Source organism: Medicago sativa, chromosome 1, assembly GCF_051527215.1.
Source record: "Medicago sativa cultivar Bolivia chromosome 1, Bolivia_mono, whole genome shotgun sequence".
NCBI lineage: Eukaryota > Viridiplantae > Streptophyta > Magnoliopsida > Fabales > Fabaceae > Medicago > Medicago sativa.
The window spans coordinates 27,093,761-27,109,452 of NC_140749.1; the positions used below are offsets into that span (position 1 = coordinate 27,093,761).

A 15,692-nucleotide genomic window follows, 5' to 3' on the forward strand; every position below is an offset into this window, starting at 1 on the left:
TACTGTTGGAGCTTTTTTTTTATTTTTTTTATGCTGTGTTGGTGTACAGTAGCAGTTAACTGTTGCCGGCTTTTTCGACGGTAGTTAACTACCGTTGGAGGCAAAAATGTCATTTTCATGTGTCAAAATGACATTTTTAAAGTCAGAAAAGTAATTGTTGAAACTTAATGTTGGACAACTAGTTTTGTTATTCACCCAAGTCTGAGCAGAATGGGCCTTAGTCCAGTTCAAAACTTGATCAAAGTTCAAATTTTAGACTCAACAAAGTTTCATTTATTTTATTTTTCTAAATCCTACATTAATTTTATTTTTTTAATTCTAAGAAACTTTAGTGTAAAGTTTGTTGTTTTAGACATCTAAACAAGCATGTTGAGCCAACTCTCTAAAGAATGATACTTTTTATAGAGGAAATGAAGGTTTACTCTTGCTATTATTTTCGTAGTCATATTGTATATTTTTTTTTGTATTTTTCATAGAACATTTATATTTACAATTGATATAAATTTGATATGAAAATATCAAAATCCTAGTAGAGATATTCTTGTTGAGAAGTTTTGAAAACCAATGGATTAAGTTTCCTTCTCTAAACAACTCTTGATGGATTAGTCTTTCACCCAAAGTCTATCTAAACTTGTAGACATAATTGGGAATTTCTTTTGTGGTTTACCAAAACAAAGTTGATCCAACCAAAAGTTTTTATTGTAGTTAAAAACACTCAATTTGGAGGGAGAATTGACTATGACTAGTTTTCTCAAATATGGATGCTGGGCCTACCATGCGTGAATTCTTGATTGGGGGCAAGCATAAAACAAGCAACTTTAGTTTAAAGTAAGACTTTAATTGCATGCACAAATTTTGACCCACGAATGGCCACAACAGTGTAATTGACCACGTTTTCAAAGTATAGCACACCATTTCCTCAACATATAAACCAAACACCAAGAATATATTTGTCTCTTACTCTTCAACTAAATTAAGAACCATATCACACGATGGAACAGTTTTTTCCTGAAAATCTTCTAGGTGATGTATTTTGGGATGAACCTCTTTTACCTATAAACCATAGTAATTTTGTTCAAACACAACCTTGTCCTACACCAAATCTAAGTGCTTTTGTTCAATATAGAGACCAACCCAAGGTTAGTTTTGGGGAACAAAGTTCTCTAAAAGGGTCCAATTCAAATAACATGAACAAGAGGATGATTGCATTTTTGAGGAAAAGTTTGCCTTTAGAGAGAAATAAAGTAGCAGAATGTGAAAGAGAACGTGGTTTCAAGCACATGATTAGTGAAAGAATGAGGAGACAAAGACAAAGACAATGTTGCTTCAACTTACATGCAGTGTTACCTCAGGGAACCAAAGTATATATAGAAACATTTACATCATTGTTTTAAATTGCATTTTCGGTATCCTACAAAATTTTATATTGCGGCTGTTATATCGTTGTAGAGACATCAAAATCCTTTATATTACGACCACAATTATGGTCGCAGACTGCACTTTAAAACCATGATTAACATATATTACTATGATTAGATGAGCCTTTTAAAATAATCCCTTTTTTAGTTTTCATTTCAAGCTATTTCTAATGTTGAAATTTTTATTTTATTTTTATGGCAGACAGATAATAATTCTGTAGTACAAACAGCAGCTAAGGAAATTCAAAGGCTACAAGGATGCAAAGAGGAATTGGAAAGGAAAAACTTTGTGCTTGAAGAAAATGTTGAACTACTTGACAGAAGAAAACAAATTCAATATTTTAGAGTGCCATGTCCTACATCTGGAATTGATTCTATACTTGAGACATTGAAATTGTTGAAAGACTATGGTATTGATACTAAAAGCATCAAGTCAAATTTTTCTCAGCAGGAGTTGTTTTTAGTCTTAGAGATAGAATCTGAGGTATGTTTGCAACCCTTTATTGAAAAATTATATTTTTGTGATTTTGTAAAACTATACAAGGTAGAATTAATTAAGATTTCTAGTGTATTGGATTTTCTAGTAGTAAGTTGATGAGAGTTGAAAAAAATTAATATTTGTTTATGCTAAATATCTGTTGGTTTGGTGAAAGATTGCAGGAACTGATGTGGAAAAGGCTATTCAGAGAGCACTTGATGAACTTGAGTGGAAGCTTCATTCTCATGTCCCGGAAGGTTCCAATAAGCAAATAATAGAATATGAAGAGTTTGGATAAATTTTTGTTTGTTTATAAATAGAAAAATATGGCTTTTCGATTGACTTTTCTATGTTAGGCTACTGTTGTATGTACATAAGTCGTTTGAATTATTATTGTATTAGCCTACTATAGCTTGAGTAAAAAAAAAAAAAAAACCTACACTTCTAGGACTAGGAGATTTTTGGATCAAATAAATTAATTATTCATTGGATGAACAAGTACTAAATTAGTCTCTAATGTAAATTTTATTTTGGCATTTAATCTTATTTTGGGAAAATACTTAATAGACACAAATTTATGGACATAAGATTTCGGGTGTGTTTGATCTCTTAAAAGGTAAGTACGAGATAGAACAATACAAGACAAAACAGCATAACACATGACGAAATTTTGTGGTATTGATCAAGTTTTAATTTGTCTTATGCGATGTTCGGTGGACAAAAAGACATTTTGGTATTGATCAAGTTTTAATTTGTCTTATGCGATGTTCGGTGGACAAAAAGACATTTTGGTATTTTAGACAAGTTTTATTTAGGACAAAAAAATGTGATGTGTTTCATTAAGGGACAATAATTTCAGTTTTGTCATGTCTTTATGCCCCTAATTTGTCCAGTCTCTCAAACAATTTTACAATCAAACACAATACAAATGAAATTTTCATGTACAAACTCTTATCTTTAGTTGATCAAACACACCCTTCGACACATAAATGAAAATACAAATCATTTAATTATTTGAAGTATACAATCATTTTATTATTTGAAGTATACACATTGTTCCAGACCACACATCAGCGCAATAACAACTTAAACTCTCCAGTCACTATTATAAGCAAAAATCAACATTTTAGATTTATTCATTAAATGATGTATGTGGTCTATAATAAATATCACATATATCATTTAACGAATGAATCTAAAATATTGATTTTTGCTTATAACAGTGACTGGAGGGTGTATCTACGAAGGACAACTAACAGATTAAAGAATGTCACCCACCGTCCTGAGATGATCTTGGCCATTCGCTCGACATCTGACCGTCTTTCGCTACCCATGTCGTTTTACACGGGAAAGGTTGCAACCAACTCGTCTATATAAGTGTGACATCTATGCCACCCCTAGGTACAACCCTAAAATTACACATTTAAACACATATACTGACTTCAACATCGAAGAAGGTATTTATTTTATAGGTCATAGCGGAGTGTCTCCTCCATCGTACCAAATCACTGAAGCCACGCCATCCTTAGCTTTGTTCTTGTACAGATCATTAGTGTTGTATGTGTAATCATTCACGATTCCGAACAAATTTTCTCAAGTCCATCATTGTAATCGTCTGCTACCACCTTAAATGATTCAGCTTCGAAGTTTCGATGGTTGGTTCCTAGCCAACTCATGCCAGAAACATTAATACAAACACCTTCAGTACTTCGGTGATGCTTTTTCCCGTACTTCAAAACCTTCAAGATCGTTTCGACCAAGTTGTCACTCTAGGAAGTTCTAATGTGGCCTAATTTGAACTGTCCTCTTCTAGTTCTATCTCTAATCCCTCATATTTCATCGATCATTTGCTAAATGATGGTTCCTCCACCGTCAGTGCAACCGAACGTTACCTTTCAGTTCTTCCAGCATTCCAAGGCATCGTTCGAGCCTCGAAAGAAGAATGAGCTCCTCACAAACGTCTTGAACCTCTTGCAGCAGCAAAGTGTCAGGATCAACTGCGTCGAAGAGAATCAAGATAAGATTTTGACCAAAGTCGTAACACAAATCAAAATCTTGCAACACGCGCAACAACTCGAGAGTCCACTACAAGCATCGGTTGACGCCATATCAGCACAAGCACAAGCTCCTCTGTGAAAACCTCATTCTCCTCCTACTCCTCCAGATCCTCCTCCTCCTCCTCATCCTCCTCGTGATTCTGACGACTGAGGTAGTGCTCATACTCCATCGTCCCCTCGCTGAAACAAGAAATCTTCCTCCCTGAAGAACGGTCGTCAATAACCTCGCATGCCTCTACCAAACGTGCTCGACACCTTAAGCGTCAAGGTTTAAGGGGTTTTGAGAACAAGCATTCGTTTTATTTTTGGGTTATGCCTCTACCATTGTTGATGACTAAATTGATACTCCAAATCACGTTTTCGTCCAAAATGGTGTGTTTTTCGAGATATAGGGGGTGTTTGGAGATAAAGGTGGTGAACTTCTGCTCGGTTCTGGGCAAGCCTTATATATTAGAAAGTTTCGGATTCTATAATCTGAAAGGTTTCCCGCTTTTTAAAAAGGTCATTTTTCGGATTATACTACCCGAAATATGGAAATAACTTTCAGAATATACTTTCCGAATAAGTTTTTCACCCACTCTAGGTAAGGACGAGTCTTAGACATGCTGAACTTCAATTTTTACGCTGTTCAGATTGTATAATCTGAAAAACGTTCGAATTATAGAATCCGAATAAAGGGCAATTTTGAAAGGAAAAAAAAAACAGGGCACACGAGAATACCATAGAGTAGGAAAAGTAATAATCTTGATGAATAAATATATCCAGTCAGTGACTTACTAAAACATCCAGTAAAATAGAAAAAAGAATTTATTTTCATGATATGAATATATGTTGTTCTGAGTTAACAGATACTCATGGGTCATATCACATGTAACACAATTAACAAATAGAGGGAATATGAATATTATTTGCAAAGACCTCAGGGGAAGTCAATATAAGGATTTTAGCTAATATAGTAGAATGTGTATTACCATCTTATAGTAAAGTGTTTGTACTAAAATCCAAAGAGCAGTGTATATAAAGATTTTAGCTAATATTTGTGTTTCATTCCAACTCTAAAACCATGTAGATATCTCCTATGATCTTTAAACAACAATTTTAACAAGAGTAAAACAAATCAAAGTCCAAAATAAAGTATAACCAAAAGTTCAGCAACATAACTCATAAGCCATAGGAATTCTCAAAGTCATTCAATTGACCCCTTTTCCACAAGATTGATTCAGCTATTCATGATCCAACCAGCCCCTTTTTGCGAGCAGAGGCAACTATGGTGAGAAATATAGATACGGAAAAAATTCCTGTAAAAATAACCACCTGCCAATAAAAAATTATATATTATATTATTTATTTTGAATATTTAAATTGAAGAAAAAAAAATTAGTTAATTTGTGGTTACCCATTTGAACATGTAACCATGGTTGTTTTCCCAACCATACTGAATATTCATGCCAAGTATTCCAGTCACAACCGAATAAAATGCTAGAGAAAGTTCAGCTGAGTTAAGAAATATCTCCAACTGCATAAAGAAAAATATTCAAGGACTTGGTGACATGAAAAATATATAAACAGAAAAAAGTAATATTACATGACATGAATTATGTATAAACAAGCACATATTGTAGTACCTGAATCAATTGGTTTCGATGGTTGTCAATCTGCAAAATATACATACATTTTATTTGTATACAATGTCATTGATCAAATAAAAATTGACACTACTTATAAATTGTAAGTTACTTACCTGAATATTAATGTAATCTTCTGTATCATCAATGTACCCTCGTAGCTGTAAATAGAAATTAATTAGAACTACATAGATAAGTTTTAGTACTCAAATATGAATGCGATATGACTTGAAAATAAATTTACAAGTAGTAAACATCTCTCGTCTTACAAGCCAATTTTGTAGGTTGAGTTAGGCTCAACCCAAAATTTTAAAAAAATGGTATTTATTTAGCATTGAAAAAACGAAAAATAAAGTGATGTATGCAATGTAAGCTCAAAATGTGTATGCATGTGCAATATTTATCAATATAACTTTGGTACTTACCGTAGACAATCTATTTAAAGTGCCATCAATTTGCATGTAATAAGCCTGCAAAATGATTAACATCACTTATTAATAGCATTTCATAATAACTAAAAATGGAAGATTATTTCTTACATGTTACAAATATACAGATAATGTTAACGACCTCTAGTAACATTTCAAGCTCATCCACATCATTTTCATCACTAAGAAATGTTGCCACACTTTTGGACTTTGTGGTGGGAGATGAAGCAAACCAATTTTCAGCACCTGATTTACTTATAGGTGATGATGATCCTATCAACTTTCTTGATAAATATAGGTCAGCCATGTCTTCATCATCATCCATCAGGTGTTCAATCTCTTCTCTTACCTGTATTATATAAGAAAAATTTGTGCCAAAGTATTAACAATATAATTTGTGCATAGATCAAAATTAGAGTCATTTTAAGATGTTTTAGATCCTAGGGCATTCGGTAAAAAAGTTTAATTTTGCTACAATGACATTGTAAATACATAGCACAACAGTAGTTATGATTAAAATCAACCGTTTTTAATAATTAATTATGATTTATTCAAAATATATAAAAAATATATATATATATGTTACATTGACGGTGTATATAAATTAAGTTTGTGTTTAGTCGGTGGGTGTAACAAAATTACGAGGACGCAGTGTAATATTTTTGAAGTGTAAAATGTAACTTTCACAAAATTCAGGTACATGATGATTTTCTTCTGCATACAAATACTTTGAACAATGCATCAAAGACATACCTTTTGAACCCTAGCAGTCAGTCTTGTCATCGCACTCTTCAATTTACGAATTTTGTCCAAATTCCGACTACTAATCTAAACATATAAGTAATTCAAAAATATCAAATTAACATCATAGAAGTATAGTATTCACAAACTATAATTCAAATCCACTCCTGTTGTGCAGTTGTGCAGTAATTTATTTTACCACATGCAGTAACACTTTTCTTTTATGAAATTGTTATAGGTAACAACACTTTTTTACGCAAAAAATTGTTACTACACTAATGTACAGTGGAAGAGGGTCTGAATTACAAACTGTAAGCAGTGGAAGAGGGATGACTTGTTTTTCTTCTAGCTATAAAATGTCTCAAAAAAAAAAAAGCGTGATTAAAGTGTTGTACGATCGTAGATCATTGTATATTTTTCAAAGAATATGCCCTTAAAAACCCATAATAGATCCTCAAAAACCCTCCCGCCTCTAAAACTCTCAAAAATTATTCCAAACAGACCCTTAAAGTTTGAAGAAATAATATGGAAACAAGTAATTTATTTATACCTTGTTTGTAAGTTCATCAAGTGTAGGATAAGTATCCATCTCCAGATCTGAAGCTCGTGCATCAAGGAAGCTACAAATTGATTCAAGCAATATCTCTAGTGCTCGGAATTCGAACGGTGACTCTACATTTCATATTTAGATCATCAACATATTAATGCGAAGATATTTTTTTTATTGGATTCAGTCAAACTATATTTATATGATAAACTAATGTTTATGGTTCACTTACAAATTATAAATATAGGGATTAGTGTTAAAAATTTTTTTTGAAGGGAAGTAATGTTAAAGATATTGTAGAACAAATAGTTTTATTTGACTAGTTTATACAAATTATTTCTTTTTTCATATGGTTTAGCCCCCTACGCCCGCCTCAAGGATATCTGTATATACTTATATACTTGTAGATATCTTAAAATTTGTGGATTACCTGCTTAACGGATATTCGTATGGATATGAAAGTACATATATCATATTATCCATGTCCATGAATATCCATTTACATCGCCCCTTCCCCCTTAATTCTTACAACGGATCAAGTCTTGCCTATTCACAACACCTGATGTAGTGTTTAGGCACACAGAGAGAGACACATAACTCTAAAATATAAGATCTTTTTTTCTTTTTAGAAAAATATCTCTTTAATTTATGTACGTACCTTTTTTTTGACAAAATTTATGTATGTATACCTAAACACTACACATTTGGTCATATATGACCATAAAAGAATGACTCCTTACAAATATATACTAAAATAGTTGGAGCTTCTAATAGGTCTAAGATCTTCCCTAAAAAATAGGTCTAAGATCTTAAATATGATTTTGAGATTCTCAAATAAATTGAAAGAGAAAAAAATTGATTATAAAATCATTTCTTGAAGGGATCACGAAACACAATTCAACCAATCATAATTGCTCCTTTCCGGAAAACACGGCGGACATGTTTTAAAAGGGAGATGCTATTTAAAGCGAAAGAAAAATCAAGAAAGTATCCCGAATGGATTGTGGCTGTTAGATCTAGAATTGATTGGAATACATGGGTGGCTGCAAATAAAGAGGTGAAGCATGGTATAAAGTGTAGTACGGTCGTGAGGTTGTCGTGATAACATTATGTCGGGATAAGTAGCATTTCCGGTTTTAAAATTTCTTTTTATTAAGAGGTTCATCAAATAAATGTGAAATCCAAAGGATGTTATGCTGCCAACTCTATCGGGAAGATATCGTGAAAACAGCATTCGCTGTATTTATCATTATCCTTATAAAATAGTAATATGAAGGAACTAAAAACCACTCAATAAAATAATGAGACACAATAATTGGACATAGCTCAAATTAAATTAAAATAATCAAAAGTGTAATTGGCTATAATTCTTAAAATTTCTTCAATATAAAAAAGGTAGAATAATGATCAAGCATACCATCATCTTCATCTACTTCAACATCAAGTGGACTATGGTCTTGATCATCTCCTTGATTTGTGTCAATGGTAAACAATCTTCTTTGTAGTTCTCTAACAACAGGGACCACATCTTCCCCTGCTGGGTCTTGCAAAAACACCTACACAAATGATTTAGGTACAAATATGAATATTAAGATCCATATTAAATTCTACAAACATTAGAATATTAACTCAATATTTTTTATAAATCTTGACTAACCTCTTTTGCAGTGATGATTGCCTTGATATGCTGAAAACAAAAGATTAAAACAAAAGATTAACTAAAACATATTATAAAATGATAAAACAAATTACTAATAATAACAACAATTATAAAGATTGCAGAGATAATATTTTTTTTTTTGACAAAATGCAGAGATAATATTTGAACACAATAAATTGACACCATATATCGGACACCGTATAGAATCCAACCATATATCGGACATCGTATAGAATATAACCTGAACTAGTACATTTATCATCATGGTCACCCAATAAAAGATAAAGTATTAATAAAAAAAAATCAAAAATATATGTTTCTACCGTGTCGAATATCAAAATTTGTGTCCAAAAAAATCATTCATGAAAAGAATGAAACTAATAAGAAAAAAGTTAAGTGAATCCAACCTCCAAGTTAAGAACAATAACATCTTCTCTACCTAAAATGGTAGAAGGATAAGAGAGAAGAGGATCAAGAATCCTTAGATCACGAGCATCAATACGAACTTGACGCATAAGTTCATACTTGTCTACGTCGAGGAAGGAACTATGTCCATTAGAATCCAATTTGATCCAAGTATTCCTTGGTGATAAACTTGTCTTCCTCACAATTGATTTCATCTTTTCTGCTATTGGAATGAAAAACCACATTCACTTATATACACACATATAAAAGTGAAATAATGCTACCAATTCTCTCCTACGTATTTTTCTCCAACACTCTCTACTATTGTTAAAATTTATGCGGGTTCCACTATTAAGATATAGATCTCATTAATGAATTAAAGTCAATTGTAAAAAAAAAATGTGAAGGAAAGAATTTATTAAATTTAGTGTTTTTTTGAAGAAATAATTTTTTTTTTTTTTGAAAAAATTAAATTGAGTGTTAAAAAAAAAAATCGAGGGTTATCAATATTTTTCAATAAAAGTATACTCCATCCGTATTAAATTAAACGTAAGCAAAAAAAAAACTAAATTTGGATAAAACAGATTTGACTTTTTGTCTTTCAAAAAAAAAAAAAAAGATTTGACTTTTTGGTTGCATTAACTATTTTTTTAGAGGCGGTTACATTTTTCTTAGTATATTGTGTTACAGAAGGGAGGTGTATGGTAACGCTAGAGGAAATATTTAATATTATTTAAACTTGAATTCTATATAATTTTAATAATTTATTCAATTGTTCCTTAAAAAAAAATATTCAATTGAAGAAAGTTGTTTTACAGGTCATTTGAAAATATCTTATTAAGTATAATATTAAATTATAAAAATAAATACATGCATACAATAAATTGTATAATATATTTTTAAAAAAAAAATGTACTAATTTAAAACATTAAATTATTAAGGATTGAACATATGTTTTGTCTTAATAACTTTTTTTTTTTTTGAAGGATTGTCTTAAGAACTATTAAAATCTGACCTCTAAAAAAGACTATTTAAATTCTCTAAAAAAAAAAGACTATTTAAATATAAGATTTAGTATTTACAATAAAATTGATTCATTTTTAGCCTTTACTTTTTCTTTGATATTCAATTTAAATTAGGAAAATTCGTAACGATAGAAGGTGTGTTTACGAACATTACGTTCGTGCAAGTGAATTTGGACTTAGATCCGTTAAACAAAAAATTTGAATCGATAGATTCTCTGAATCAATACTTTTGGAATGTATTCAATGCCTTACTTAGGAATTTTTTTTATTTTTTTGAGGGAAAAGTATTGTAAAATGTTTTATTAATTTAATGTTTAATATACAATAGAAATTTATTGATTTATTTTTAGGTGAATTAAAATGTAAATCATTATTTATTTGCAACTCATTTCCTTCGAGTTAATTTTCTCTATATCAACCATACTATCCACAACTGTTGCAGCATCGAAGTTGCACGAAAATCCTTTGTTGTTGGATTCCCCAACATCTTCGTCAATTGAAGTGTTGCCGACCTCCGAACCAGAGCCACAACTACTTTCCAAACCCTATAAATAAAAAGTTTAAATCACCAATTTAGGTAACATAATATACAGTCAAATGCTAAAAATACAATACAATTTTATCTTTCCATAAAAAATAAAAATAAAAACATGTTTACCTCCACAGTGCCCTCCACGAATTTGGTACGTCGATCTGCTTGAAAAATTTCCATAATTTCATCAATATTCATTATGCAGATTATAATACATAACAAAATCAATAATCAAAATAACGGTCGAATGCTTGTAAAAAAGTTAGATGTATTCATGATTCAGTCCAATTAAAGAAAAAGAACATCCATCTCACATTGTCTTCAAACAACTACCTTTACATTATTTCATGGATTGAAGGTACCCTAAAGGCAAACACCCATTTAACATAATTTTCAAACAAAGGAATTATGAATTTTCAAACAATGTCTCCAAACAACTATCTATACACGAACATAGTAATGAAGGTTCTCATAAAGGCAAGTAATGAAGGTACTGTTGAAAAGTGACTCAAAATTGATGCATCCTGGAAGTCCAAAATCGGTGCCCGATTTGTGCTGTTCGAGGACCGATTTTGCCTGTTTTTGGGAGACTTTTGTTTCGACATTTTTCAGGAGCTGAAGTCTAAAAATCGGTGCCCGAAATGTCGCAGCAGCAAAAAAAATAAAACATTTTTTCTTGGGCCTGTTTTGTTTTATATTTATGCTTTCACTATAAATATAAACTTTGTATTATATGAAAAAGTGTGTAGAAAACAGGATTTAGAAGCCAACAAACAAAATAGGGTTTATAAAGAATTCTCTTGGTAATAAACACTAGGGTTAGGATTTTTTTTTCTTCACCTTGAACAAAACATTGTTAGGATTGAGTCTCTTGGTCACGGGAAGAGATTGAGACTTGGGTAGAATTAGGATTGAAGACTAATTCTTGTAATCCTCAATATCTCTTTGTAAGGAAACTCATATCATTATAGTGGAACGGAGAGCTGCTCTCTCCCCCAGAGTAGGTCATCATTTGACCGAACTAGGTAAACAGATTTTTTGTGTTCTCCTTCTTCCTTTATCTATTGCTGTTTATTTTTGCTTGAATTATATTGTCACTGTTGGAACAAAATGTGTTTAACAATGAACCTTAAAGAGTTTTGATGATAACAAGGTATTAAAAATTGTAAATTGGACTAGCTAATATTTGTTCAAGTGTACAGGACCATAATTAAAAAGTTACATCATTTATTGGTTCTGAATGAGCAAATAAAGAGCAAAAGGAATCAACAAAATTGAAGCTTAGTGCTCCTGAAGGCAACTCGCTCCTGAAGAGAAAAAGCGCTCCTGAAGCAAAGCCGCTCCTGAAGTTAGTAAAGTGCTTCTGAAGAATAGTGCTCCTGAAGAACAGTGCTCCTGAAGACAAGAGGTCCAGAAGCCACATCATCAGAAGCTGCATCATCAGAAGCTGCATTATCAGAAGCTGCCTCATCAGAAGTCATTTCACCAGAAGCTGAAGATAAAATGAATTTGCAAAGATTCAAGGATTGAAGAATCATCACTGCAAAAAGCTGTCTATTGGATTCGAAAACACAACAAAAGATTAGTGGAATTTTGCAACGGTCATTTCAAAGGTGTTTGAAGGCATGTGCTTGCAATTTGGACGAAAGCGTTGACATTGTACTATTGTACAAACTGTACAACCACCTTCTCCACTACTCTGTTTTGTGTCCACGCTACAAGACAAGAAAACAGCTCCAGAATACGGCTTCGCCTCCATAGATGTTCCTTGGATAAGGAATGGATTTCAAATTGGTTCTTCATAGGACAAAAACCAAATCAGGCAAAAGATCATTGGTGTAACACCCCGTTCTCCCAACAACGAAATATTAATTAATTTAATCAGAGTAGACCAAACAACGGAGTGTCACACTGCTAATCAAAATTTCATAAATAGAAAATAGCTATTTATTTAAACCAATATTTAAAATATATCCAAAACATGCAGCGGAATAATTCTTTAGAAAATACAATTTCAACCAAATCCAACGTCAATGAAAATCTTGGCACAAAGGCCTCAACATATTCAACATTATTTTCGACAACGATAAACTCCATTATTAAGTCTTCTACCAAAAATATGATACATAAAAGAAATGAAGAAAACGAAAACAGTCGCGACGAATCCCCATCCCAATATGTATCAGAGCCCTAGACACTTGAGCCGACCAAACCTACAAGCCAACATTACCTGCAAGTTACCCATACGGAGGGCAACATTTTCAAGCAGAAGGGGTGAGAAACTTATCCAATAATAATAATATATAATTCATCAAATTAATGAAAACAACAACATATCACATCATGCATCATTAATAATGTATATAAAGAATACATATAGCAACAACATAATCATTTTCAGCAACAAAGAGAAGCAACAACAACAACTTCATTATCAACAACGACTCCGACAACTCGACAATGCGACAACGGCAACAACAACTCGACAATGCGACAACGACAACAACTAATGCATCATGCAGGTGGTACCAATCTACGCGCGTTGAATGCAAAGCATTCCAGGGCATAAGCCCCCAACAAGTTGGATGGTTAAAGCATCCTAGGGCATAAGCCCCCAACAGATGAATGATAAACATTCCAGGGCATAAGCCCCCAACGGTTGAATGATAAACATTCCAGGGCATGAGCCCCCAACAGATGTGAGTATGCAAATGGACTCAACTTGTGTATATCAACATACAACTTCAACAACGACAACAACAACAACAACGTATGTGCCTAAAACAATTATGACACACTCCCCAACTTCGACAATGGAACAACAACTTTTATTATACAAAAGTGTTTACACATACATTTCATATAGTACAACCTTCAATAATAATATATTCACTTCATAAACATGGCTTAATAAATCAAGGGAACCTACTAAAATAGTCAGAATAGACCCCTAGTGCTCTAAACAAAATTCAGAAAATGGCCGTACAGGACCAGGGACGCTTTCGCGACAGAAGGACGCTTTCGCGTCCTCTACAAAAAGGGACAGGACGCTTTCGCGAGCGAAGCACGCTTTCGCGTCCAAAATGTCGTAACTCAGGATGAGGACGCTTTCTGCACGCTAATAAGACGCTTTCGCGTCCTCAACAATTTGGGTAGGACGCTTTCGCGTCAAAAGGACGCTTTCGCGTCCTCCATAAAAATTTGTGGGCAGCTACAAGGTGTGGACGCTTTCTGGACGCTAATGCGACGCTTTCGCGTCCTGCTTCAGATTTAAGAAAAATGCTGCGATTTCAACATGGTTTCACCCAAAAATCCCATCTTTGATCCCTTAATCACCCAAATCGTTTTACAAACATGTTTACAGGTTTAGTATACAACATAGGGAACAAAACAACATACAATCATGTAATTCAACAACAAGTTTCATCATAATTCATCATCTATCATAACTTCCTAAAAACCAAGAACAACAAATTCATCAATTTTCAAATTATATATCAAGATTATTGAAAGGAATCCCACCCTTACCATAATTCAGCAAAATGAACGAATAGCTACAGCAATCAATTCCTTCCTAGCTCTCTCTCTTGGTTCTTCTCCTTTTTCTCTCCAAAACCAGTTGTTTCTCAATTGTACGTGAAAATGTTTCTGTTCTCACGTTTCTTTCTTTTACTCCCAAAAATATAACTCTTTTCTTTTCTCACCCAACTCCCTTAATTTCACATAATTACTAATTAACTCCCATTAACCAAAATATTAATATTTTACTCCTATTTTTTATTTCTCCTAATATTTCCACAAATAATAAAGTCATATAAAAATATTCACACATCTATTAAAAATAATAGAATAAAAATGGGGCGTTACAACTCTCCCCAACTTATAGAATTTCATCCTCGAAATATTACCTCAAGCAAACAACTCAGGATATGACTCCTGCATCTTACTCTCCAACTCCCAAGTAAGACTTTCACCAGCTGCTCCTCCCCAAACAACTCTCACTAGAGGTATCTCCTTGCCTCTCAACGTCTTCACCTTGCGATCATCAATCCTCAAAGGTAAAGTCTCCACCGTAAGGTTGTCTCTAACTTGCACATCATCTCTAGGAATGACATGTGAAGGATCCGCTACATACTTCTGAAGTTGCGACACATGAAACACATCATGCAAGTTCGAAAGATGTGGTGGCAAACCAACTCTATAAGCCACCGTGCCAATTCTCTCAGATATCTGATAAGGACCAATAAACTTTGGAGTCAACTTCTTGGACTTCAATGCACGACTCACACCGGTCATAGGAGTGACTCTCAAGAACACATGGTCACCCTCTTGAAACTCAAGGTCCTTCCTACGCTTGTCATGGTAACTCTTCTGTCGACTCTGCGACGCTTTCATATGCTCTCTTATCATCTTGACCTTCTCCGTAGTCTGCTGAACTATTTCAGGTCCCAACACAACACTTTCACCCGACTCAAACCAACATAGAGGAGTTCTACACTTTCGACCATATAAAGCTTCGAAAGGTGCCATACCAATACTCGAATGGTAACTATTGTTGTACATGAACTCTATCAATGGTAGGTGACTGTCCCAAGCTCCACCTTGCTCAAGTACACACACCCTCAACAAATCTTCTAATGATTGAATCGTTCTTTCTGACTGACCATCTGTTTGCGGATGATACGCTGAACTCAACTTCAACTGAGAGCCCAAAGCTTCTTGCAAGCTCTTCCAGAATCTCGAAGTGAACCTCAGATCTCTATCCGCACAATACTC

The 15,692-nt window shown here is 33.1% G+C and overlaps 2 protein-coding genes across 3 annotated transcripts; one reads left to right on the forward strand and one right to left on the reverse strand.

Moving 5' to 3' along the window:
* The first annotated feature begins 949 nt into the window (after window positions 1–949).
* BHLH92 (basic helix-loop-helix (bHLH) DNA-binding superfamily protein) lies at window positions 950–2,387 on the forward strand. 2 transcript variants are annotated; one of them, XM_085712223.1, is made up of 3 exons: window positions 950–1,361; window positions 1,621–1,902; window positions 2,079–2,387. In XM_085712223.1, exons 1-3 carry the CDS (start codon window positions 993–995, stop codon window positions 2,169–2,171), a joined length of 744 nt encoding a protein of 247 aa, XP_085568349.1. In that variant the 5' UTR covers window positions 950–992; the 3' UTR covers window positions 2,172–2,387. The 2 variants fall into 2 exon arrangements, with proteins under 2 accessions (XP_085568349.1, XP_085568342.1); XM_085712216.1 differs by having other exon boundaries at window positions 952–1,361; window positions 2,072–2,387.
* A 2,547-nt stretch (window positions 2,388–4,934) lies between these two features.
* Window positions 4,935–9,593, reverse strand: LOC146953891 (magnesium transporter MRS2-I-like). Its single transcript, XM_085750691.1, has 11 exons — window positions 9,362–9,593; window positions 8,952–8,981; window positions 8,712–8,850; window positions 7,298–7,419; window positions 6,760–6,834; window positions 6,149–6,355; window positions 6,004–6,048; window positions 5,695–5,739; window positions 5,579–5,608; window positions 5,350–5,469; window positions 4,935–5,267 (listed from the first exon to the last, which is right to left on the reverse strand). Exons 1-11 carry the CDS (start codon window positions 9,572–9,574, stop codon window positions 5,181–5,183), a joined length of 1,113 nt encoding a protein of 370 aa, XP_085606817.1. The 5' UTR covers window positions 9,575–9,593; the 3' UTR covers window positions 4,935–5,180.
* Window positions 9,594–15,692: the final 6,099 nt, after the last annotated feature.